Genomic DNA, 26341 nt, shown 5'->3' with positions numbered 1-26341 from the left:
GCTGGGGTAACGAATGTGTACGCTGGCGTGACACTGATAAAGGTAAAGGGACGACAATCCATGGTTTTTCCTTCTCTCTGCTGACAAGCATCCAGGCCTTTCTTTAGACACTCTTTGTACAAAGAAGAGCCACCAAACCTGCAGCAGAGCAAGGACTAGATGCTTGCACGTGCCAGGATGGAGACTACCCCACCGTGGGCAGCAGGATGGAGGAGGTTCCCAGAAAGGTATTTCCATGTCGGCCGGCAGCCGGTTTCAGTAGTCTTTGCTTGTGTCTCCCCCATCTAGCCTAGCGCTAGCCCAGACCTAGTTTGCCTGTGATTCTGCGCGTCTGACGTGCGAGGCTCACTCAAGTTAAAACTTGGCCTAAAAGCATCTATGATTTGGCTCCAGAACTGGCTGGAGCTGGTTTCCAGAACCTCAGAACCTGACGATCCTACAGGCTCCGCACCGTCACCGCTTTGGGGTCAGGGACGTTCCAGGTGCCTGGACATTCAATCTAGTCACATGGGAAGCGAGTGCTAGTGGCCAAGAGCCTGCTGAAGCGGAGAGGCGTTTCCAGCCTTGGATTTTGCCCAGGAGGGTCCCGGGCAGAGAGGGTCACTACGAATCAGAACTGGGCTACTTCCTGGAGCGCCAGCCCCCTTGTGCTCTTTATCCTGAGTAAGTGAATTCCTGAGTTGAAGCTGGCACAGAGAAGAGTGGAGTGGTCACAGACAGCCAGTGAAGCCAGGGGTCCGGATCCATCGAGGCACAAGGTGGTCAGGCAGGCTGTGGAGAGAACAGGGAAGCCGTCAGTTCGGAGACGTTCACTTTCACCAGTGAGAGAAGAAACAAGAGACCTACAGAAAACTGGGGCTTTGTAAAGATCCCCCTCGAAAGGTGGGGGGTAGTTGTACAGCTCGTCTCCGCACACTCAAATGCAGCCATGGTCCAGGAGATGATATTGCCCCATTTCATCTCCCTAGATAGGCACTTCTCCCTCCTGACATTACCTCCTCAGCCCCCCGCTGTAGCAGCCATCCTAGCCATGTAGACACAGGCCCCCCTGGAAGCCAGGTATTAGCAGCTGGCGTTTGTAGGATCAAGGCTCCCTTTGCCCCTTTCCCAACTCAAAGACGGGAGAGTTTCTACTGCTCAAGGGCCCCGTGACAGATGCATGAAAACTGGCCCCACGGCTGTCAGCTGTCCCTTTGCCTTCTGCTTCCGCCGCAGTGGCGGACAGGAAGGGTGATTAAGGAGAGACGACCTGGCAAGCAGCTGCAACCCCAGCAGGCCGTGTCCTGGGCCACCCAGACTGGGAGCTGGGGCTTCCAGACTGCTGCGGTGCGGCTCTCAGGACTGGCTCCCGCGGTGCGGCCATTGGCTCGCTCAGAGTGCGGATCTGAAGCACACTCAGGTGCCAACAGCCTTAAGAAACTCCTGGAAGCCTGGGACAGTGAAGGAGTCAGTCCTAGATGCACTGACCTCGGAAAGCACCTGACCAAGAGAGTAATGGGGTGGGCACGTTTTCAGGTACCCATTACACAAGGGGCTATGAGGAACTCTACATCCTCTCTTAACAGTGGGTACATTACAAGAGCCTTTGGCAGGATCTGTGCTCGAGGGTTATTTGTTTTGCTTCGATGCTATCTATCATTTAGCAGATTTCCATCTCACGACGTTCCCATCACACAGAACATGCTGTTCTCACAGGGTCCTGTTTCAGGGACACACATTCACTCCTTTGGCCTGATTGTTGCTGGTTCTATTGTTCTCAGGCACATGGGGCGGGGGTTGGGGGGGGCTGACATTCAGAAAGAAACCTCAGAACTTTAGAGCCGTATTGCTTTGCAGGTGGTGCAGCTGAGACCCATCAGGTAACACGTTAGTCTCTGAGCAGAAAACACAGGCAGCCGGCATCTTAAATCACCATCTCCAGATGATTTTGCTCATCACCCATAGATGTTAAAACAAGGCTCTCTTCCAGTGTCAATTAAATGCTTCATTAATGCATTTCTGGGGATAACCTAAATTAACGCCACTGAGATTCCTCCCCCTCTGCCCCCTGCTCACTTCTTTATTACGGTTTTTTTGCGATGTACATTTGATCACCAAGCTGGGGGTCGGGAAGGAATTTCCCCCCAAGTCAGTCTGGCAGGAACCTTAGGAGTTTTCATCTTCTTTGCAGCACAGGGTGCAGGTGACTTGCTAGGATCATCTGGGTCTCTCACTCATTCAATTCCCTGCCACTGCAGCATCCCTGGGCACTAGCACATCTCAGTCCCCCACCACCCCTGGTTCCCTGCCAGTGACATACAACAGGTCAGTCTCCTGAGAGCCAGAATATCTTGGTTTGACTCTGGTTGTTGGGATTGAGGTGCAGGGCTGTTAGAACGACTCAGGCTTGAGTCTATTTCCAAAGAGAAGGAGATTTCAGTACCATCTATATTTTAAATGGAGACTAGAACATCAGGCATCTGCACCTACATCTGGAGACAGTCTAATGCCATGCGTCTTCTAGGCATTTATAGCACTCCTCCCCATGCCAGGGACTCACACTCAGACTCTAAGGTCAGAAGGGACCATCGTGACCATCTACTCTGACCTCCTGCACAATGCAGGTCACAGAACCTCACCCACCCACTCCTGTAATAAGCCTCTAACCTATAACTGAGTTATTGAAATCCTCAAATCATGGTTTAAATACTTCAAGGTACAGAGAATCCACCAGCAACTGAGCCATGCCCCATGCTGCAGAGGAAGGCAAAAAAAAAAACCCCCAGAGCCTTTGCCAATCTGCCCTGGGGGAAAATTCCTTCCCCACCCCAAATATGGTGATCAGTTAAACCCTGAGCATGTGGCAAGACTCACCAGCCAGACACCCAAGAACTAATTCTCTGTAATAACTCAGAACCCACCCATCTAACATCCCTTCACAGGCCATTGGCATATCTACCACCAGTAGTCAAAGATCAGTCAATTGCCAAACCAGGCTGTCCCATCATGCCATCCTCTCCATAAACTTATCAAGCTCAGTTTTGAAGCCAGCCAGTTTTGAAGCCCCCACTGCTCCCCTTGGACGGCTATTGCAGAACTTCACTCCTCTGATGACATCTGATGAAGTGGGCTGCAGCCCATGAAAGGTTATGCCTGTAGAAATTAAATTTGTTAGTCTTTAAAGTGCTACAGGATTCTTGTTGTTTTTACTCCTCTGATGGTTAGAAACCTGCGTCTAATTTCAAGTCTAAACTTCCTGATGCCCAGTTTATATCCATTAGTTCTTGTGTCCACATGGGCGCTGAACTTAAATAATTCCTCTCCCTCCCTGGTATTTATCCCTCTGATGTATTTATAGAGAGCAATCCTATCTCCCCTCAGCCTTCTTTTGGTTAGCCTAAACAAGCCAAGTGCTTTCAGTCTCCTCTCATAAGGCAGGTTTTCCATTCCGTGGATCATCCTAGTAGCCCTTCTCTGCACCTGTTCCAGTTTGAATTCATCTTTCTTAAACATGGGGACCAGAACTGCACACAGTATTCCAAATGAGGTCTCACCAGCGCCTTGTATAACGGTACTAACACCTCCCTATCCCTACTGGAAATACCTCGTCTGATGCTTCCAAGGACCACATTAGCTTTTTTCACGGCCACATCACACTGGCGGCTTCTCCTCCTCTGTCACTTCCAAGTGATGCGTCCCCAGCTTATAGCAGAAATTCTTGTTATTAGTCCTTAAATGCATGACCTTGCACTTTCCACTATTACATTTCATCCTATTTCTATTACTCCAGTTTACAAGGTCATCCAGATCTTCCTGTATGCTATCCTGATCTCTCTCTGTACTGGCAAAACCTCCCAACTTTGTGCCATCCACAAACTTGATTAGCCCATTCCCACTTTTTGTGCCAAGGTCAGTAACCCCAGCAGTGACCTTCACAGTGTATTTATGAAACTGGCAAACAGAATCAAATTCACTCAGTGTCCTGTGTTTGTACAACCCCTAACTCCAGGGCTCCTGGGCCACCACTGGGGTAAGTGGCACTACCGCAATACAAATGAATAATACACAATTACTCACTCAGAGTCTGTGCCCTGGTCTACACTTACCGGGCGATTCGGCAGCAGTCGATGGGAGTTACGCAAGTTGCACAACTCCGGTTGACTGCTGTGCTTCCCTTCCGCGCACTATGTTCACTGCACTGCGCTGACGGGAACTGTGTTCCCATTGAGGCAGCGCTACACCACTTGAGGGGGTGGTTTTACTGCGTCGACCTCTGCATCGACTGAGCGGGTCTTCACTGACTGCTCAGTCAATCCAGATAGGTCGAGCTGACGGTGGCGACATACCCTTTGTTTAGCTACTACTAAAACCAGTGCCGTCACTGACTGCTAGTGAGGACTGAGGCTAACATACCAATAAGGCCATTCAACTCACTGCCCTCAAGCAGGAGGATTACGGTAGTTTCTCATGGATCCAGCCTGAGGTCAGGCTCCTTCACTCCCAGGGCTGGCAGGCAGCACAGATGCTTGCAGAGCGTGGGCTGAGTGTGGGTGTGTGCCGGAAGCTGAACTGTCGGTGGGCAGGGACAGTCTATGCAAACTCCTGTTTATAGTAGCTACGCTGCATGCACGGTGCAGTCAGGCTGGAAAGGGAAATATAAAAAGGGTTGCCAGTCTCTAGCGTCGCACAGAACGTTTTGTTCCCCTCTCCCCTTGGGATGCCAATCGTGTTCACAAGCCGAGAACCGTAAGATGGCATTTCTACAACACCCTGTGTGGGTTACAAAAGAGCCGCACACAACAGGAATTTGTATGTAACTCAGTTTCACACTGGCTTATGCACATAAAACTGCACCTAGATTAAGGCTCAAATTCCATCAAGAAGTTCTGGCAACACCATAACCCGCACAGCCAAAGACCAAGTGCTTTGCTAACACCCCAGAGCTCTGACGTGCAGTCCTAGGTAGCGACGGGGTAACTACGTGGCCACAGAAGAACGTGCTGGTGAAAGCATTTCTGGGGAAGATTATCAGATTTGCACGCTCTCCCGAGGATTTTAAAAAACATTTCTTAAAAACGCAGTTTACAGACGAAGACGTCTGAGAATCATTGTTTGTGTTAGATACGGTCACGTGGTCGGCTCAGCATTAACAGGGATGTAAACGGCTCTCTCTCTTCTCCGTATTAGAAACTCAATGGTGGATAAGCAACCAAGTCCCCCAGTGTAAGAGCGCTTGGCAGTCTGTGCTCCTCGTGCTCAGCTCTCCGTAGGGTCTAGTCCCACCAGCACCTGGGGGGCTGGGAAGGAAGCAGGATTAACCCCGTCATGCCTGTAATTCCCAGTCAGGAAAGCGAGTACGATCATCAGTCAAAGTGAGAGGTCATTGGGCCGGACTCCGCAATGGAATTACAGCTTCTAGTCCAACTGGGACAACTCCTTAGAGTTTCCTTTCACGTTATCCTGCTCAGTCGCATCTAAAAAATTCCCCTCTTAACAGTGTCCTTTCCAGTGGTGTAACGGGGATCTCCAGCAGCCCGGAGCCAAGCCTACATTTGTACCCCTCTCGGCGCAGGGCAGGAAGGGTTCCTGGCTCCCCCCCAGAAGGCACTGCCCCCCAGCTGCCCTAGGAAGGGGGGAAGTCTGTATCTGCAGGGGGGAGGACACTCACGCTGCTTTCCTCCTCCTGCGCAGGGGACTTTCATGTGCTCATTGCAGTGGTGCCCCCCTGCACCTACCCACCGCACAGCGTCCGCCTCTCCTGCTCCAGCCCCACAGCCCGACCGGGGGTGGGGGGTAGGGAGGCGCACTGGGCCGGGGTGCAGGAGGCTCTGAGGGGTGGCTGTCATCTCCTATGCCCTCTGCCCGTCGTGAAGGGCCAGCCCCGCCCCCCCGCGGCATACCACAGGTCCTTTTCACGCTACTCAGGATGCGAGTGAGCAAGTGCCAATGTTACAAGCCTGAACTCTATTTTTGTGATACTGAAGCCACCAAGCTGTTTATCACAGGTCACGAAATAGCCATTTCAGGCAGAATCCCCCAGGCTGGATCCGGGTCAGTGACCGAGAGGATAAAGGCTCAGTAGCCAATCGCCAACAGGGAAGTTTTAACACCCCTTCAATACGCGGTTATCCTGAGTCACATTTCGAGGCCGTACCTCCACTGTCTTGGTTCCAGACCTTCACCATGCAGTCATGGGACGAAGTGGCAATGACTGGGCTCAGATCCAGACCCTTGGGAAGGAAGACGCAGGATGCAGTGGTTTGGAAATGCCCCTTGTACTCACGCACTCGGCCTCTAGTCTGCCTCAGGTCCCACAGCTGCAAGGGAACAGACACACACGTCACACACGTGTTATCATTCCTTCACAACACCTGGCTGCTTTCCAAAGAAAAGCAACTCGCTGCAGCTCTCAGGAACCTCCGTCATCACGCTGATGTGGCCACGCATCTCGCGCCTGAGCCAAACGTACCCACGGGAGCTTACAGGAGCTTCTCAGCTTGGTGCTCCGTTCCAGCCACCTTCCCCTGCATTGCTGGCAGACAGCCCATTGCCACAGTCTTAATTCCTTACCGCATCTGTCCTGGGCTTGCTCTCCAGCTTTTATCTCCCACTCCACCCCCAGCTGACTTGGCATGGCATGCGCCACTCTCCCAGTGCCACACAATCACCAGGGAGTGGGGGACCCAGCCCCAGGCAAGTTCATTTTTAAATGTAGAGCCACACTCTCGACTGACGGGACACAGTAGGAATTTGGCTCCTGACTTTGGCAGGGATCAGCATTTGGTCCTAGAGTCAAAACCCAGTGGGACGATTTTCCTTTTTTGTTAATCATTGGCACGTATTTCAGACACTGCAGAGCGTTTACACGCTGTCACTACATCCGATGCCTCAGGACGGAGCAGCCGGGTAATTCTCTGTCCAGGGAGTGTCCTTCCCCATGTCTCTCTTCCCTGGCATCTGTTCCAGCCACATGCCCCAATTAAATCCAGCACTGAGGCCTCAGTCCTGCAAGCACTTACACACACACAGTCCCAGGAAAGCCCTTGGGATACACGTGTGCAGCGTTACGCACGTACTGAAGACGTGGCAGGATCAGGCCTTCGATTGCAAACTCCCCAGATCAGGCTCGCGCGTTTTCTCCTGCGTACTTCACACGTGCACGCGCTACGGAGCAGATGAAATCCCAGCACCGTGATGAAGGCAGAGTATTTGTCGTCACAAAGGGGAGCTTTTTAAAAGCCTTGAAGAGACGCCTGATGTGAGAGCGAGCCCCAGCAGGTAACATCAACGCTAACACCTGCCCTGCACTTCCTGGCAGCAGAGCAGTCAGCGCGCCAAGGGAACCCCATGAGCCCTGCTGCCAGCGAGACAGGCCACCGGCTCTAGGTAACAATCAGAACAAGGAGCCATTTGCTGCCCAGCCCGCAAACTCACTGTAGCTTCACAGCCCTCCCCACCAAAGCCATTGCTGCTGCTGAGGCAGTACCGGCCGTCCTGGCTCACGTCACAGTGGGTCTGAATGTACTGCTTTACAGGGAACGTGTGGGCCACCTGCAGCTCCCGGCTGTCCCAGAGTCTGGAAAGAAGGAGAACAAGCGAAGCCGAGTTAATGCAGCCATTGAACTCCTAGGAACGTCTGGACGGCGACTGAAGCAAAACCCACCGAGGAGAACGCAAACTGGCTATTCTGATGCATGATCATGGCAATCTGCACAGCCCAATCGATTCACGCCTCCAGCCTGGGCCTCTTCTCCCCACTCTCCATTTCAAAAGTGCCTGAGCTCTGTGATTATTGGCTTTCACTCTGGCCCAGACCTCCTGACGCTCTCGTCCCGTGAGGTGCTCCACGCCTGTGAACGGGAGGGCTCCTTCCCTCCTCCCACGCCAGAATCATTTCCTCCCTTTAGCTCTAGCCTCCACGCCCGCGTGCTGTGGGCCAGGGACTAACTCTCCAGTTGGACGGTGTCTAGCGCAACAGGTCCAGTCCCAGCTGGGCCTTGAGGAGGTGTTACCGCAATGCTCACGTTAACAACATCGCCAAGACGCCCTGCTCCCTTCTGCCCACAATGTTTTCGGCCCCATTCCCTTTGCCGCGCCCATCGCTGCCCCCTCCAACCCCCCCGTCCTGTAACTCGGCTGCACGGAATTTGCATCTTGGCCACTCTGAAATGCTGGTTCCTTTTCTTAATTCTTTCTTTGATGGCGGCCGCCTCTGCCTGGGAGAGGGGCTGGGCAGCGCTGGACGCGGCTCCTCTGACAACTCGTTACCATCCTGCCCTGCTGCGTACCGCGCACGCTGCATGCAAACTCCCCGCCGCTTTCCCCAACCTTAACAACATGGATCAGAGATGACAAAGCCATGCCAACTACTCACTTGATTTCCACCCAGTGGCAAGCGTTATTGCTCACAGCACTGGAGCCCTAATCACGCACCACCCCACTGCAGATCATACTCTCCAAGAGAGACGAGGTCAGCACAAGGTTTGCGTCTAGCCACAGAGCATGGGAGACAACTTCTCCAGCCTGCAAAGCCGTTCCCCCGCTATGGCCCTTGGTTTGTGATGCAGACTCCAAACAATTATTGATCCAGTTCAAGTGGCAACGAAAGAATAATGGGGTAAGTTCTCCCTTTATGTAGCTACTTCCCTGCCAGGGCCAGAGATACGTGGCCTGCAAAAAGCTGGGACAAGAAATGGTGGTTACCACCGCCGCTCACACAATGAGAGAAATATGGATGTGAGTCAGCAGTGTGCCCTTGTTGCCAAGAAGGCTAATAGCATATTGGGCTGCGTTAGTAGGAGCATTGCCAGCAGATCAAGGGAAGTGATTATTCCCCTCTATTCCGTACTGGTGAGGCCACATCTGGAATATTGTGTCCAGTTTCGGGCCCCCCACTACAGGAAGGATGTGGACAAATTTGGAGAGAGTCCAGCAGAGGGCAACGAAAATGATTAGGGGGCTGGAGCACAGGACTTATGAGGAGAGGCTGAGGGAACTAGGCTTGTTTAGTCTGCAAAAGAGAAGAATGAGAAGGGATTTGATAGCAGCCTTCAACTACCTGAAGGGGGTTCCAGGGAGGATGGAGCTAGGCTGTTCTCGGTGGTGGCAGGTGACAGAACAAGGAGCAACGGTCTCAAGTTGCAGTGGGGGAGGTCTAGGCTGGAGATTAGGAAAAGCTTTGTCACTAGGAGGGTGGTGAAGCACTGGAATGAGTTACCTAGGGAGGTAACTCCATCCTTAGAGGTTTTTAAGGCCTGGCTTAACCAAGTCCTGGCTGGGATGATTTAGTTGAGGTTGGTCCTGCTTTGAGCAGGGGGTTGGACTAGGTGAGCTCCTGAGGTCCCTTCCAACCCCCATCTTTTATGACTCTCTGGAAGGTGCCAGACAGCCACGGTGCATGAGACAAGTCGGGAGATGCCCGGACACTCATCCTGGACCCAGGTGAGCAGCTCTGCAGTTCAAGGTCGTTAGCAGCCCCGATCCCACGAATAGGCCTAATCATCAACCCTGTCCATGGCATGGTTTTACACAGCTCTGGGGCCTTCACCCAAGTTCCTCTGAATACACCAAGTCTAACCTCTGCAGCTGGTCCCCACCGATGGGATTTACCTGATCGTTTTATCCTCCGATGTCTGGATGATATACGGCTCTGCAGGAACCCAGCACAGGTGTGTTACCTGCCGAAGGAAAGAAGTACCAGAAACCTGTCCCCCTTACACAGCCCAAACTGACTCCTGTCCTCTTGCGCCCCAGCCATCCTCAGGCCCACACAGCCACCCCTGCAGTCAGGAGGACTTTGTGGAGTTGGCGTTGGATCCCAGCAATGCCGCCCCTTCATTAGCAGGTGTGAGATCCGAGGTGCAGTGAGGGAGGAGAGTTGACTTGGTCAGGAACCTTCCTGAGGCCACGGGCTCTGAAGGGTTAAACTGCCCTACACAAAATCCCGATGGGTCATTCGATGGGTAATTGCCATGTCGCTGGTCCCATGAGATGGGATACAAAACCGAGGGGTCAGAAACCCTCCTGTCTCAGGGCATAAGCCAACCTTTTCGGGGTCAAAGAAACTTCCCCATAGTCAGGTTACTCCACACTGTCCTCTCCTGGGATCCCTGCCCCTCGCTCTGAAGCAGCAGTGCTGCGCACTGTTGAAGACAAGCGACCCCGAGTCTGACCCAGCCTGGCGATTTCTGCACTGCAGAGTGGGGAGCGGGAGTTCCGGGTTCTAGTCCTGCCTCGTTTCAACTCTCTGCGCCTTTGGCCAAAATCACCTGGAGCCGGATTTTCAGATGTGCTAAGGGAACCCTTCGGAGCCCCAGTCTGCCCAGCTGCACCACGGGGATAGGATGTAGCCTGCCTCGCAAGGGGTGTCACGAGACTGAACTCGTGTGCCAGGCAAAGGCAGGCCAGGGGGCTACACGTGCGACAGGTGTTATCACAATAGCCGCACGGTCGGGAGAGCAGGTCAGCGCCGTGCTACTCGGTACCCGGGTCTGAAATGCGTGGTAAGGGAATGGGCGGAAGTGACGGACGAGCACGTGGGATGCAAGTAGCTGGCTCCAGTGCAGTCAGCGAAGGAAGCTGAAGCCTGCTTTACCTCCCGTCCTCCCGCCGAGGTCTCATCCTACCCCCGGCTGTGTCCGTGGCGCTCAGGCTGCATGCTGCTGAGCGCCAAACAAACTCAGATCACGCTGCTTGGCCACTTTCTGACCAGCTTCCGGCATCACCTGAGCCCCACCCCCATCCCTGGGAGTGGCCGAGAAGAGCCAGGCCTCTGGGAAGTAAGCTTGCCCAGCCCCAGCAGCCCGCGCCCCACGGCTATCAGTGGGGCCAGGAGGGTGCGGCAGGGAAGGGGATGAGGGTCAGGCCAGAGGGCCGGGAAGGAAGCTGGCTGAGGCGCTAGGGGTCACCATGTGGGAAGGCGAGGGGGTGGGGTTACTGTCACTGGGAAGGGGCCAGGAGAAGTCTAACGGCGTACAAACGTGACTGTAGAAAGGGTTTAACAATCCGTGAGCGCGGGAGAGGGCTGGAAGGGAAGGGGCCCTAATGGAGACAGATCCGGCAAGAACTTCAGGCGGGACATTGACACACACAACGTAGAGGCTACAGCCGCTGCAGGCTGGGACTGAGAAACAAATAACTATGGGCCAGGATTACACTAAAACGGTGTTGCAGCCTCGCTCCTCCCCTTCTGCGTTATCCACTGAGCACCCTGGGGCAGGGACCTGACGTCCGACGAGTCCAAGGTGCCCAGGACATCTGCAATGTCATCACCACAACAGTCACTGCTGAGTGTGGCCCACGCTCCCCCAGGGCAGTTGCACCCACTCACTCCAGGCTGCCTCTGATCCAGTGGCCTGGGCTCTGGCTTGGGACTTCTGCAGGGTTTCCTGGGTGATCACGCAGGGACCCGGTGTGAAAGGCCATTCTAGAATTCACTTGGCCGTCCTGGAAAGCTGGGGCCTTTGTCCCGGAGCTAGGAGCTTTGCTTACAACTACACTGCTGGGTTTCCCCAAGGCTGGGAGATGTTGCCAGACGAAGCCCTGGGAAGCGATCGCTGCAGAGCGCCCAGGATAGACACCTCCCAGGCAGCAGTGCCAGGTTCAGCCAAATGGCTCTGCAGTTTCGCCCCCAGTGTTATCTGGAGTGGCAGAGAACGCGCCCCCTCACAAAGCCTGCTTTCAAATACGCTCACCAATGCAAACTGGGCATCTGCTGAGGTGGACCCACCACTTCTGGTCTCCAGGGCTCCTGAAGAGCCGTCCACCGGCAACAGCTTTCAGTGGCTACTGTCCTGGCCTGCCTGAGCTCAGAGCGCTAATGAAACATGCAACTGGAGTTTGTCTAGGGGGCCAAGTCCTTCTCAAGGCCCGATCTTGACATGCTCCCAAGGAAAATGCTTTAACATAATATTGGGCAGCAGCAAAAATAGCTTACCCTTTGCATCAGGGTGGATAATGATTTAAAAAAAACAATCAAAATAATTGGATTTTTAAAAATTTAAATCAGATTGATTTGATTTTTTTTAAAAAAAGCCATCGATAAAATACTAAATTTCTCTCTCATTTAAAAAATCACAATTACAATTAAATCTCATCACAAACATGCTAAACCTACATTTACAGTCTCATGAGTTAATGGCTCTAGTCTGTCCAGCCAACTACCAGCTCTTGTGCCTTGAAAGTTCTGGGCTTTCAGTTTCTGTTTCTCAGCGAACAAAAGTCACATGCGCAAAGAAAGACACAGGCTGGATAGGATTGTTGTTGTTCTGTGCTTATGTGGTGGTGGAGCTGGGCCAAGCGAGGCAGAGGAGTTAGTTAAGACACTGTCTTAAAGATAGACAAAGGACAGAGGCAGAGTAGAAAGGAACAGTGGAGTGGACTGGAAAAAAAAAAAAAGGGAAGACATTATTCAGTACACACACAGCTTCCTATATGCCCCCACACTTTTGCCACAGAAAAACTGTCATGGCTTCTGGGCATAAGAGAGACTCTATCTGGGAATATTTTGAAGAAATTCCTTCCCTGGGTAAAAAAGGAAAACGTGTCAAGTGTAAGCAATGCAAGAAGGCGATGCAGGGCCTAGTTGCAAGAATGAAACATCATAATGAAAACTGCTTATTGGGAGAAAATGTGGATGAAGATGTGGATATGTCTGAAGAACAATGTGGATCAGCTGGTTAGTAACTTAAATAATTCACTTTGCAATGCATCATTCTTCAAGACTCTCTCTATGCATTTTAGTATAGGTGTGATTTAACAAGTGAATTCCCAAGCTGTTTGCTATGTTGGATGTTGCAAGTACACGGTACAGAAAGCTGCAGTAAGAGAAATCTAGAGTTGCCAGTTGCCACTGGGTGTCATTTTCTTATTTTATATTACATAATACATGCCCCTTATTTTGGAACATCCTGGCCACGGACCATAATGGTGATGCTATAAGTTTATTCCCTATTTTACTTCAGCATAACTCAGCTTTCCCAAGGGAACCCCATCCCATACTTGTTTTCTCAAAAAACAGAAGTTCCAGTGAATTCTGTGGGGCTTACTCCAAAATTAAGTGCACTCTAGGTGCAGTCAGTCTTAGCTGTTTTGGTCATTTGGAATCGGATCTGCATCCTTGCTGAAAAAAATGTAAATGATTAACTGAATAATAGAGTGAGAAAAACTGAGAAGAACGACTAATCAAAATCATTTTTGAATTTTGTTTCAGGATCCCATTTAAGCATAAGAGACTTTGACTGTGACTGTCTGCAACAACTTCAGGGTCATCTGTTGGTACTTTTAGCAGCAGTGCTGCAGCTAAACGTATTTCAGACAACAAAGAATCAGTAGCAAGCAAAAGATTTCAATCATCCAGTAAAACCACCACTATGGCTGGGTTTGTAGTAAGAACCAGCAAATACCAACAAGACACCATAGATGAAAAGATTGCTCGGTTCACTTATGCCACACATTCTCCTTTTCGCATTGTTAACAATAATAAACACTTCATTGACACGGTTGAGTCCTGGTAGAGCAGACATTGGTGGAAGGTTGCTAGATACAGTGTCTGAGAAGGAACTTGAACAGTGTGCAAGAAATACTGACAGGAAATTTGCCAGTTTAAGCCTCGATGGGTGGAGCAATGTACACAATGATCCAGTAACATGTGCCTGTGAGACAATAGAAGATGGGGTTGCATATCTTTCAGAAACAATAGATACATCGGGAAATGCCCACACAACAGAATATTTAAAAGAAGTGGCAGTGAAAGCTGTAATAAACTGTGAACAAAAGTTCAACTGTCACATGTGCAGTTTTGTCACAGACAATGCTGCAAACATAGCAAAGATGAGAAGATCCTTAGAAGAAGAAATGGAAGGATGCTCCTTAACAACATATGGCTGCAGTGCCCATTTAATGCATCTTTTAGCCAAAGACTTAAGTACGTCTTCTCCAGGAATAAAAGAAAATGGTGTTGAAGTCGCAAAATACTTCCATAACAGCCATTTTGCTTCAGCTTCACTGAAGAAAGCAGAAGGATCCAAACTAATTCTCCCTCATGATGTTCGATGGAATTCTGTGGTTGATTGATTTGAACAATTTATTAAGAACTGGCCTATTCTCATAAAACTTTGTGAAGAAAACCGTGATAAAATAGATGGAAGTATCTCATCCAAAGTATCTAACATTGGATTAAAGAGGAATGCAGAGGATATGCTCAGTGTACTGAAACCTATAGCCATAGCCTTAAACAAACTTCAGAGAAATTGTTGCTGCATTGCTGATGCTGTCGAAATCTGGAAGGCACTTCAAGAGCCATTGAAGAAAGAAATACCTCCCCAGAAAGTTAACCTGCAGGCAATAAAGATCAAGCACTAACTCCACCTCGTTTTCTTGCGCACATTCTCAACCCCAGATATAAAGGTAGATGCCTAACTTCTGAAGAAGATGCTGCTGCCATGGCATGGGCATCTCAAAATCACTCCTTAGTTATGCCAGTCATAATAAATTTCAGGCCTGGAACGGAACCATTTAAACAGTACATGTTTACTGATGATGTTTTGAACAAAGTCGCTCCCCTGAATTGGTGGAAATCATTAGCCAGGCACCTTGAAATAGAGTTCCTTGAGTTGCTAAGCCAACTTTTCAGAGCAGTAGCTTCCTCTGCAGGCACAGAGAGAATATTTTCATCGTTTGGTATTATTCACTCAAAGCTAAGAAATCGACTGGGAGTTGAAAAAGCAGGAAAATTTGTATTTCTGTTTCAGTCTATGAATAAAAATGACAGTGGGAGTTGGGATGATGAGAGCTAGTTGTAGAAGTTTTAAGGACAGTGTACGTATACTGTTGTGATGACTTGTATGTTAGAGCTAATAACATTTGAAAATTAAAAAAAAACATTTAAGGACAGCCATCAGCCGGCAACTCAGGAGACTGCTGCCATTGCAAATGTGAAACGTTTATGTAACATTTAAGATTTAGTTTAATAAAATGTAAGTGCTATTGTGCGTGTGTGTGTGATTTAGTTCTTACCATTCTTAATGTACTGCTGCTGCTTCTGCAGCTTGACACAGGTAATGAGTATTGTGTACTATTTCCTAAATTAATAAAAACCAAGTTACCTAAAAAGTTACACAAAGTGTACCCTCCTAGATGTTGTAAAACATTGCATTGAGTTGTAAATTAACATGTTTTAGAGATCAGATTCGCACCATTGTTTAAGAAATATGTGAAGAAGTATCAGTGGGAAACTTGATTTAAATCACTGATTTTCTCTTGCTGATTTAAATCATGATTTAAATCAATCATTGAAATTGCCTTGATTTAAATCAATCCACCCTGCACAGATTTACATGCACACGAGCCAGTGGGTCAGGAACTGCCATTCTAGGACAAACACGGACATCTGCTCTTACCAGATTCCTGGAGATAGCAGCTCTGCGCAGACACTCCCCGGTTTCTATGTCCCATTTGCACATGGTGTTGTCTCGTGAACCTGTGCATAGCTGTGAAGAGTCTACAACCACAATACTTTATGTAAGAGAGGGCGGAGACACCAGCATTCCTGTAGCCACCAGCAATAGGAGTCAGCAAGGCCTTACCTGGGCTCACCGCTAGTCCAGTCACAACCAAGTCATGTCCTGGGAAGTGCTGGCTTGGCCCTGAGTTCCGGTGTAGTTCCCACATCATGACGGTCTTGTCACGAGAGGCGCTGAAGAAATGGTTGGATTCAAAGACACAGGCGACCTGCCCGGAACAGAACAAGAGATACAAGCTCCATTCCCCAGCTCCAGCCAACTGCCAGGAAAGAAAAGCACAGCAATTCTGCAATCGTTTCCAGGCTCGGCTCTCTGCTGCGGCCACAGTCCGACCTGCGAGGCCCAGGAAACACACAGCTTTGGGGGGGATTTTGACTGACCAATTCCATTTTGTACTCACATGAAGACGACTCCGGGGCGTGCAATTCAGGGCGATTAGTGCACTTCAGTGAATTCATGTTGCTGGCCACAGGGCCTTAAAGCTCCCCCCCAAGAATTAGCCTAACCCAGAAACACACTGCCTTGAACTTATATGGAAGAACTGGGCACAAATGTTAACATGACGCTCTTAACAGTCACGGGCAGAAGAGAGGAAGGCGAGGAAGAGATTTAAAACACGGACAGGACTTTGCGCTTCCAACGATTCCCCAGAACCTGCTCCTGGCACAGAACCAAGAGACACAATCTAAGAGCAGGTCTACGTTAAAAACGTGGCATCAGCGCAGCTGCACTTCTGTAATGCGCAAGTGAAGGTGCTGCGAGGTCCATGGGCGGGCGTCTCCTGCCGGCGTCGTTAATCCACCTCCCCCAGAGGTGGTAGCTATGTGGACGGGAGAAGCCCTTCCGCTGACACAGCGCTGTCTACGCGGGCGGCTAGGTCGGTATAACTACGTTGCGCAGGGGGGTGGGTTTTTCACACCCCTGAAACACGCCGTTGTACCACTATAGGTCCGTAGTGCAGACCTGGCCTCAGCTTTCAGTAACAAAACGAAATCACTCGCCGACCCTTCGCAGTCCGACAGGGACTTGCCGGGTGCGAGCCAGACTCAGACCAAGGCAGCATCACTCTCCTGGCTCTACAGAAGCTGAACCGAGAGCTTGGAGAAACAGGAACTGCTCCTCCCAGGGAAGCCGGAGCTCTGATGCCTAATGATGGCCACTGAAATGTCAATAACTGCTTCCCTGCTGATCATCTGAGCAGGAACACGCGGCTGCCTTTAACGGATGCAGGGGGTGTAGTAAGGCTGCCGGCAGTGGTCACGGGCTAGTGGGGCAGGGGGCATTCAAGCTGCTCCCCCTTCATCCCAAAGGTCAATGACCTCTGCTCTGCTCGCCCGGGGAGAGGAGGAAGGAATGCAGTCCCTCCCAGGGCCAACGCCTCCCCTGCACTGGGTGGCAAATGCCCACTCTGCCTCCCAGCACACCCATCCCCAACTCCGCTACATACCACGAGCGGGAGCCACACGCAGTAGGAACCTCCCGCTTCCCCTGCAATGACTTCAGCACCCAGGCAGCATCTGTCCAGCGTGCCGCAGCAGGCCAGACACTGGAGGGCAGAGTAAGCCAAGAACTTCCACAATGGAGAATCATCCAAGGGCTCCTGCACTGGCTGGCCTCTTCATCTGACATTCAATCCACTGACCTCCGAGGGCACTGAGGAATTCAGCTCTGCCGTCCCTCCAAGTCTTGTCACAGGAACTAGGCCCAGCATGCCACAGAATGGACAGGACACGGGACACACGAAATACTCAGCAGAAATGCAGACACTTTAGAAAGGAGCTGCAACTCGCAAGAGAGCATCAGCGTTGGTTTTAGTTCCTTACACGCTGAGGGAACTGTCAAGGGTACTCTGCATTTCCGTAGGGCCTCTCACCGAGAGAGCGTTACTAACCCCCATTTACAGAGGGGGATGTTGAAGCACGGAGAGGGGAAATGATTGGCTCAAGGTGACCCAGCCAGGTCCGTGGCAGAGCCAGGAATAGAATTCTATTCCTTTCGTTTACAGAGGTGACCGGGGAGAGGGAAGGGCAAGGGCGGGCGGGATTAACCTGCTTCCCCAAAAGCAAATGCGCAGACGGACGGAGATTTCTAGGTCCCGGTCCAGTAAAGGACTGCTCGGGGGCAAGTTTAGTCTCCATGGAGCAAACTGCTGCCACGATGCCCCTGCAGCAATCACTCTGACTGAATGTCTTCCATATCTCCTGTTACTTCCTGTGACCTTCCTGGTTTGTCTCTGCATCTGCTGGGGGAGAAACTGACGACAGAATCAGGCATTTCTTAATGCATTCATGTTTATTTACAAAGAATGTACAAAGTCTTTTTCTCTGAACACAGAAGGGATCAAACAGCAGAGACAGTTTCTTTGCCCACAGCTCTAAGCCTCTTTCCAGCCAGCACCATGCTCACAAGCTCTCTCTCCTAGCTCAGGGTCCTACATGTGCTTCTCTTGCTGTCTCTGGGCCTTCCTTGCTGCCTTCTCTGACAGTTTCTGTGATGTTTCTGCTGCTTTTCTCCTCAAACCGTACCCAGCTGCCCATTTTTGCATCCAGCCCAGAGTCAAACCCCTTCACCCCCACACAGCTCCGATTCCGGAGTGGCCTTGCACAGGGCCTGCGTTTTGGGCAGCGGCTCCTGCTCTTTCAGCCATAACAGACCTCAAACATTTTTTACATTTATCCTGAATGAAGGGCGATGGTTCTGCTCAGCACTTTCACCAAGGTCTCACCCAGCCCCCAGCGTAACAATGTAACAAACGCACGAGTCTATATGAAAAGAACAGAGTGAGGTTGCCATGCCAAGCACACAAAATGCCACAATTAAGGCTGCCTAGGCAACATTAATTCAGCTCCATGGTGCGTATCCATGATGATCATCTCTAATTACGTGACCACACGCTGGTTTTCGCCTCACTCCTCGCACAGCAGGGTATTCGCTGCATGAACAGCTAGCTCAATATTTTGTTTTCTCCTCATTGTTCAAAGGGTGGCCACACCCTGCACTGAAGACAGAAGTATTATTTTCTCATGGGCTTTTCAATGGTGCTTATCACTGTAGTATCTGAGGGCTTCACAAGCACAAGGTGTGTTATCCCCGGACAAAGGGCAGCTGGGACAGAGAGAAGTTAAGGTCAAAACTTCCCACTCATTTGGGGTGCCCAATCTGAGACACTTCGGAGCTGATTTTCAGGGTCCTTCGCATCCTATAGCGCCTTCCATGTGCATGGCCCAGCTCCCACTGACTTCAGCTACAGCTGTGAGTGCTCGGCACTTCTGCAATCACACCCTGGGGTGGCAAGCGGGGCACCACCCTGGCTCTTGTCCCCCCTGCATCCAAGTCGGGCGGCTTCCTCCTCCACGCTGCCTGGGTGCCCGCCAGGGGGTCCTCGGAGCACAGGAGAGACTGGCTCCCTGCTCTCAGAGCCCGGCCCTTGCCTGGCCTGGCGTCGGCAGGAGGTGCACTTACAGGAAAAGTCCAGCTTCACCCCTGGGTTAAGCTTACTCAGGGCTAGTCCACACCAGAAGCGCTACAGCGGCACAAATGCAGCCGTGCTGCTGCTGCGTGTCTGGTGAAGACGCTGTATGCCGACAGGAGAGCTCTCTGCGAGCGAGCGGTGGTAGCTATGTCGGCAGAAAAAGCTCTCCCGCTGACACAGCACTGCCCACACTAGCGCTTAGGCTGGTTAATTTACGTCACTCAGGGGGTGGCTTATTCACACCCGGAGCAACATAACTTACACTGACGTGTACACAAGCCCTCGATCACTCTGTGGGAATGGTTCATGCACAGTCGGGCCACACAGAGGGGATGTTGTAGGCCTGGGGAGGATGGAATCTTTGGAGATTTTAGCTGCTAAACGCTAGGAAACTTTGAACATGTGCAAACGGATTTTTTTCCAAAGGCTTATTACACGGCCAAATTAGGGCAGATTTTCACAGGAACACCAAAACGCTCATCCCTGACACGAAGGGCCAAATTGTGCCTCCCTGCTCCAACGCACAGAGCTTCTCAACGAAATGGTCACCAGCATTCTTTCAACATTTTCCAAAACAATGTCTTTTCCCCTAGCCTCATTCGCAGAAATGGCTGAAACGCATTGGCTGAAACTTTGCAAAACAATTCAGCCTGGGGCAGGCACCCGGCATGGAAAATTTAAGTCAGCATGACTCAAGTGTGGCAAAGTTAGAAGCAACTGAAAAATCATCTTATAAAGGGAAGTCATAGGCAACCTTAACAGGTGGCGCTACCAGTCCTGCCTTGCTATGTAACAAATGGGGGGGGGATGGTGCACACACATCTGCACATTTACATGCTACTTGATACAAAGAAAGCCTAATTGCCTTGACAAATAGAACACCAGGTCTCCGATCAAAGCCCTCTGGGGGCCGAGAGTAGCTGTTAATCTGTAGGCATAATCTAGTAGCATAAGACTTGAAAAAAGACAGATGTCATCCCAGAAATAAAAACCTGACCCGGCAATTCTTCCTGCTGTCAGGGTCTCTCAGTACGGAGGCATGAATAAATATTAAAGCTGCACGAAGCCAGTACAGTTTGGATGGTGTCACTTTGCATTTTCATCTCTAGGGAGCTGGAACTCCCTCTTCCTAGGAGTGAAAAACCAACTTGTATTATGCAGCAAGAGGATCTATCAGGGCACCTAACGCAGCTTCTAGGGTGCTTAGCACGTTCCATGCCTTCCTTGCTGACTGAGCAAAATCCCACCTGCTGTAGATGGTGACCAGCCATGGTCCCTTGTTACGTCTGTCTTTGACAGGTCAGTGATTCACATAAGGCTCACCCTGCACTTTTGTCAAGTCTGACATTTACCTTAGTCACTTCGCGTTCATGTCCCACGAACCTCTTCAGCACCGCTCCAGATCTCCAGTTATACACGACTACAGTCTGGAGAGAGAAACGTGTAGGTGAATTCAGCCTGAACATACCTGCGTGGGGACAGATGTTCTACAGGCGTCTCTGCGAGGTGACATAGTCTATGAATGATATATTATTTTTCTTTCAGAGAAATAGCTTTTCCTGGTATAAAAGGTAGGGTCCTAATAACGCGCTCACCGCAGGGATGTATTCTGGATGAAGATCATCAGGAAAAAATAGCCCTTGTTATCTGAAAACCTACAAGTCTATTGAAATAAAAGAAACATTTTCTGGAGCAAAAAGACACATACACACCATTTCTATCAGACTGGATAATATAAACCGTGTCAATAAAGGGAGAATAGTTTGGACAGGATAACAGGGAACAAAAATTTCACTTTATAATATGCATAGTCTGGGAACTAAAACATGTAGGACACCGGGACACCGCCACACCAAGCCTGAAGTAATGAATTGCTCTTCATGGCCTGAGAGCCCAGTGATAAAGTGAGACACCCTTTCAGAACTTCTTCGCTTGCAATATAAAAGAATACATCACAGGCTGGCTGATGTGAAGACCAGAGGGGGGACAACTGGATTGCCTAGTCTCACCCCCTGTACATCACAATCCAGAGACTTTCACCCAGTTACTTCTGTGTTAAGGCCAACATCCCTTGCATGTGACAGTCTCTCTGGGTTGAGTGGCTTAGGTGCTGTGTGGAACCCAGGACAGGGACTTGCTTTCAAACACATGGATGGAAATATTCAAATGCCGGTGCCAGGATTAGGGTCCACAGGTGACATCCGGGCCCCACTGAAGTCAGTGGGAGTTTTGCTAGGGCCAAGGTTTCAGCGGTGGAGACTAAATCTGGGTTTAGGAGTCTAACTTCATGCACACAGGCATGAAGATCTAGCCCCTGATTTTTAAAAGAAATAGAATATGCTCCAGACAACACAAATACTTAATAAACTGCCCAGTTACACCAGATTGAAAACCATCAGCTTAGTGTCTGTCTTCTCACCAGGGCCCACGGCTCTTGAAAGTGTGCAGGGCTCCCTCACCTGCATATGAGGCACTTGGGTACCACAGTGATGGGCATGAGCTAAATAGCTGGATATGTCAGCAATGCGATGCTGTTGCAAAAAAAAAAAAGCAAATGCAATTTTGGGTTGCATTAACAGCGGCAGAGCATGCGAGTCCCAGGAGGTGATAACACCGCTCTACTCAGCGCTGGCTAGGACTCAGCTGGACTGGACTGTGTCTAATTTAGGTCACCAATGTACAGAAAGGATGTAGAGAAACTGGAAAGGATCCAGAGGCGAGCGACAAAGGTGATCAAAGGGATGGAATGCAAGCCGTGTGAGCAAAGGCTGAAGGCACTGGGTATGTTTACTTTAGAAAAGAGGACGCTAAGGGGGGGACATGATAGCGGTCTTCAAGTACTTGGAAGGCTGCCATAAAAAAGATGGAGAAAAGTCGTTCTGTCTTGTCACAGAGGGCAGGACAAGAGGCAATGGGTTCAAACGACAGCACAGCAGGTTTAGATGAAATCTCAGGAAAAACTTCCTAGCTGTAAAAACAGCAGGACAATGGAACGGACTGTCTGGGGCGGTTGTGGAAGCTCCGTCACTGGAAGTTTTCAAAAGGAGGCTGGCTAGCCATCTGTCCCGGAGGGTTTAGACACAACAAATCCTGCGTCTTGACAGAGGGTTAGACTAGGCGACCCTTGTGGTCCCTTCTAACCCCGGCTCTATGATGCCGTTTGAAGTGGAGGACTGCACGGCTGTGTTGTGCAGCATTCCACACGCACTGGCCAAGAGGCAGGGATTTAAAAATAAACAGGTTATTGTAAGACTACTGACACGTCTCAACATCCTCCTGACTTCACAACCTCCCTCAGTCTCTGTTCTGGTGGGGATCCTCCTGTGACAACCCCGTGCCATCAGCCCAGCCTCCCCACTAACTGCGTTAGCATCACAAGAGTGACACGGTGCTTATGGCCGGGAAGGTATTTTTATTCTGGAACCTCTCTTCATAGGAGGACTAGGCAATTTGTTGCTCACAAAGGTGAATTTCACGGAGCCATGATGGTTGGTTTCGCATGTCTCACTCTGAAATCAAGGGATATTTCATGGTTTAAAATGCTACAGAAGCAAAGGAATTTCCTCACAGCAGCTGTTTGCCTAGCCTGTTCACCAGCAGTGGTCCATGCCAGCTGTGCCCCTCCCCATCACAAGTACCCGGGAATGGGAGGGACATTTCTTTCCCACCCCCCTGGTGCTCAGTCAATGGTCTGGAGTATGGACAGACTTTGCATTTTTATTTTAGCTAACAGTTGTGCTTATTCCTATGAACATTTAAACCCTGTCATTTGAATCTCGCCAAGTCATTTGCCTTTCTCTCCTCCATGGCAGGGAGTTCCAGACACACTTGATTTCCTGGTATCCATTTTCATTTTGTTCCTGAGAAGTTTGACACACCCCTACCTTGTCCTTTCCTCCCGACACACAGAGGTCTGCTTGGAGAGCGGCCACAGAAGTAACGGCGTCAGCGTGAGCCGGGCTGTACCGCTGAACAGCTTTCACGGGCCTGTTCTCTTCCGCATAATCATCAGGCCTGTCAAAGAGGGGGAGAGATACAGCAGCAGGAACTTCAGAACACGTCCCAGAGACGCTGTCGTATGCCATAGATCCCACTTCTCAAACCACAGGGCACGGGGTCAAATACGACTGAGAGTTAAGAATAGCGGCACTTTGTTCTAGGATGAAACGCTGCATTTTGAGATGCTGGAGAAAAGCCAACACGTAAACTCTGAACAGATCAGTCCTGTGGGGACATGAATGTGTTCCCTAGATGTGACATAATGGGTCTTTTCCACCCCTAATTTCTAAACCTGCAGAACGGTTATTCACATCCACTGTGGTGCACTAACAGAGCTTCACCAGTCTCCCTGTCTGATGATGCTCTAACTCAGCCACCCTTCCAACAGGTCAGAGGTCTTTTACTCTCCGATACCCTTCACCATAGCATCCCTGGTCTCCTTTCTGCTGCTCAGTGTCTGTGGCTTATCTCCAGTATTCCCTCCCCACTGAATTTAACCCCTTCTCTGCAGGAGCCAGGCAAGTCACTCGCTCAGGCTATTGAGGGCCGCTCAGGCTCAGAGAGGCCCTGGATTCCGGCTAGACTGCTCACCATTTCCATTTCTCCCAGGCACCAGTAAGACCCCTCCTGCCGTAGCATATATACATATCTGAGAGAGAGGGTGTGAGCGTGAGTGTGTGTTCAGGACTATGAGCAAATGCCAAATGGTGTGGTTGCCCTTTTAGCCACACAGTCATTACAATGCTGGGATCTAGGCCACTGCTTGATAGCACGTTTGGAGGCAGAGAAAGGGATTTAGGCCACGGTTAAGTTAAGCAACCTTTAGAATCAAAAGGCAAAGTTGCAGTTCATAAAACCAATAAAAGCCAGATGATTACACATGGCCACTAACCTCCCTGTCGTAATCGGTGGGGCTTAATTTAACGTGGAGCTGGCATTCACCTGAGCTTGGTTTACCTGTATTTGGAAGTGCTGCAGTTGATTTTACTCTGCAGTTTCCCCATGATATCACACATGAGCCGAGGTGAGCAGCTCCGTCACACAGCATGCAGTAGCGCTCAGCATCGAAACCTCAGCATCTCAGGCAACCTCTGGGAGCAGGGGAGCTGGGGGATTAGGAGAGGACACGTTACGGGGAATTCACCAATCCGTTCCGATCTTTACACCCATTGGCTGCAGTGCTGACAATGATTGGTTTCACTACAGCCCGTCATTAGCTTCCCTACATTGCCATTACTCCTCTTCTCCCCCACCCATCCCCATCACTCCTGACAACATCCGCAGACTGCCTCTCTCTGCGTGCTGCTAGTTGGGAGGTGTGGCAATTAGGGGCGGCTGTTTTATGAGCAGCTGTCAGCACTTTATTAGCGAACCCCCTGGGGGAGGATGGCCTGTAATACTATTTGAAAGCACAGTGTTTTCCCCTGCTTACACGTAGCTGCATTTGTTGGTTTGGTTTTACTGTTCTTTTGTTGGTCTTTGTGACTGTTTGTTTGTAATAAGCTGAATTCTGTGCCAGTGCCAGGCTGGCAGAAGATGCCCTTTGCCCACAGAATGGGCAGAGCACAGGAAGCAGCCTCCAAGAGTCCTTGCTTATGTACCGCAGTCCCTGCCCAAACGACTTCATCCTTGCCCAGTCAATATGCCCACTCAACCCTTGACCTTCACGGTGCCAGTTTCTGGCTGGCTCTGTGATGGGGTCTGTGACCCGTATATGCCTAGGGCAGCCAGCTGAAAATGTCACAGTCAGATCAGGCTGCAAAAAGAAGAGCAGTTTCTCCCAAACTGGTGGCTAACACTGAAGTTAGATTCCGCAACCAGTCACACAGTGCTCCTGATTCCCCACACTGGTTCTCAAGAAGCCTCAAAAAATAACACACAGCCCCCTTTATTGCATTTCTGTCTCTGGATCCCAATTCGCTGCTGGGTCCAGTAAAGTGAGGAGTTATTTAACTCTGCTCACTGTATAAAATGTTCTCCTGATCCCCGAAGGGTCAGCCACAGCACCAGCTCATCATTGGTTTGAATCTTACCCAAAATACCACGCTGCCTGCCAATCCTTTAGTAACTACAACTAAACGTTCATCATAAAAGGAAAGAAACAAACAAGATGAGAGATGTTCAACGGTCAAAGCAATCAGATACATACAAATGACTTCAGAGTCCATATATATCAGATTCTTAGCAATATTGTGGCATTTGCAGGCTTGTACAGTTCCTCTGGAGTACATCCAGACTGGATGGGTACCAGTCCTTTGTTTCACAGCTTCAGATGCAGAGTAGTTAATCCAGAGGTAAAAAGCAGGAGTGAAGACAAAATGGAGATGGTGAAGCTGCATTTTATAGTTTCTGCCATGAGGCTTGTAAATCCTTTGTTTCAGTCCAAACAGCTCTCACAGCACATGGGCAGGGAAAAGCTCTTTACAGTTCCTGTCCACAGGCATGTCCCTACATGTCCTGATGACTCATAGACATATCCCCTGGCTTCTCTCCCTGGGCTCATTGTATAGCTGGTGGCCCTTGGCTGGCCCTCACTCAGGCTGAACAGTGCAGAGGCTAATCTGTTGGGGGTGTCACTCAGTAGCACGGCACAACTTTTAGATACAGAGAGATCACACTGAGTCATGGCTTACAATACAAGGATGATGCACACATACAGACGAGTTTATATTCAGTAAATCATAACTTTCCCAAGGACACCTTACACGGCCTATGTTGCAAGATTTGTTGTAATTCTGCAATATTGATATCAATAATATTATAAATGGTCACCCCTAATCCAGACGGCATCACAGGGACAACGACCCACTCATTTATCTGAGGCTCTTCGGCTACCTACGTGAAGGATGACTTTGGTCACAGGCAGACTAGAGAGGGGACAGAAACCTAGAGTCTCTGTGTCCCATTACCAGGCTCCCAAGCCACTGAGGCTCCTTGGTTGAGAGCATCATGGAAAGCCCAATTAATGATAAGCAGAGGGGAAAACAGGTGGTGGTTCAAGAAGTTTCAGTAATGCTGAGCCCACCTAGAGATGTGTCACCCAGCACCCAAGTCAGGCACCGTTCCTAGTGGGAGGACAGCTGCATCACAAACGGCAGGGAGCGAATGGGCCCTGGGCCAGTCACCTCTGGGGTGGTCTCTCCTGCTAACAGTGGCAAAGCAGCATAGGGGAAGCCTGCACTGTTACGTCCATGTTTAACTGTTTTGGGATACAGGCTCCAGTCACTGCACTGCCTTTTACCACTCAGGAAAAGCATTAAATCAGTACAGAGAGGGGAGGTGCAGCTGTCCGCAGGCTGGTTTCAATGGCAGCGAATTACCAGGTACAGTAATCGGATTCTTCTCAGCTGGAGACGCTCTAATTGGATTG

General features: G+C 50.2%; 1 protein-coding gene across 2 annotated transcripts; it reads right to left on the bottom strand.

Moving 5' to 3' along the window:
* WDR31 (WD repeat domain 31) lies at nt 1-24073 on the bottom strand. 2 transcript variants are annotated; one of them, XM_067561429.1, is made up of 9 exons: nt 23929-24073; nt 22857-22986; nt 20325-20399; nt 15564-15708; nt 15378-15478; nt 9589-9656; nt 7414-7555; nt 6134-6296; nt 1-771 (listed from the first exon to the last, which is right to left on the bottom strand). In XM_067561429.1, exons 1-9 carry the CDS (start codon nt 23985-23987, stop codon nt 611-613), a joined length of 1044 nt encoding a protein of 347 aa, XP_067417530.1. In that variant the 5' UTR covers nt 23988-24073; the 3' UTR covers nt 1-610. The 2 variants fall into 2 exon arrangements, with proteins under 2 accessions (XP_067417530.1, XP_067417531.1); XM_067561430.1 differs by lacking the exon at nt 1-771 and adding an exon at nt 4784-5276.
* Nucleotides 24074-26341: the final 2268 nt, after the last annotated feature.

Source organism: Emydura macquarii, unplaced genomic scaffold (assembly GCF_026122565.2).
Source record: "Emydura macquarii macquarii isolate MOO-44397 ecotype Brisbane River unplaced genomic scaffold, CSIRO-AGI_Emac_v2 contig_2417, whole genome shotgun sequence".
Classification (NCBI taxonomy): domain Eukaryota; kingdom Metazoa; phylum Chordata; order Testudines; family Chelidae; genus Emydura; species Emydura macquarii.
Note: the sequence above shows the minus strand (reverse complement) of the source record. Positions and strands in the feature narration are given on the sequence as shown.

Bases quoted from the DNA above. Each gene is read 5' to 3' on its own strand.
- WDR31 (XM_067561429.1), bottom strand. From the start codon at position 23,987: ATGTGTGATATCATGGGGAAACTGCAGAGTAAAATCAACTGCAGCACT. The intron at 7,556-9,588 runs GTAAATCCCATC...CCTTCTTTCCAG, and splicing joins TCGGAGGATAAAACGATCAG to ACTCTGGGACAGCCGGGAGC. The intron at 772-6,133 runs GTACGGCCTCGA...TTCTCTCCACAG, and splicing joins CTGGAACCAAGACAGTGGAG to CCTGCCTGACCACCTTGTGC.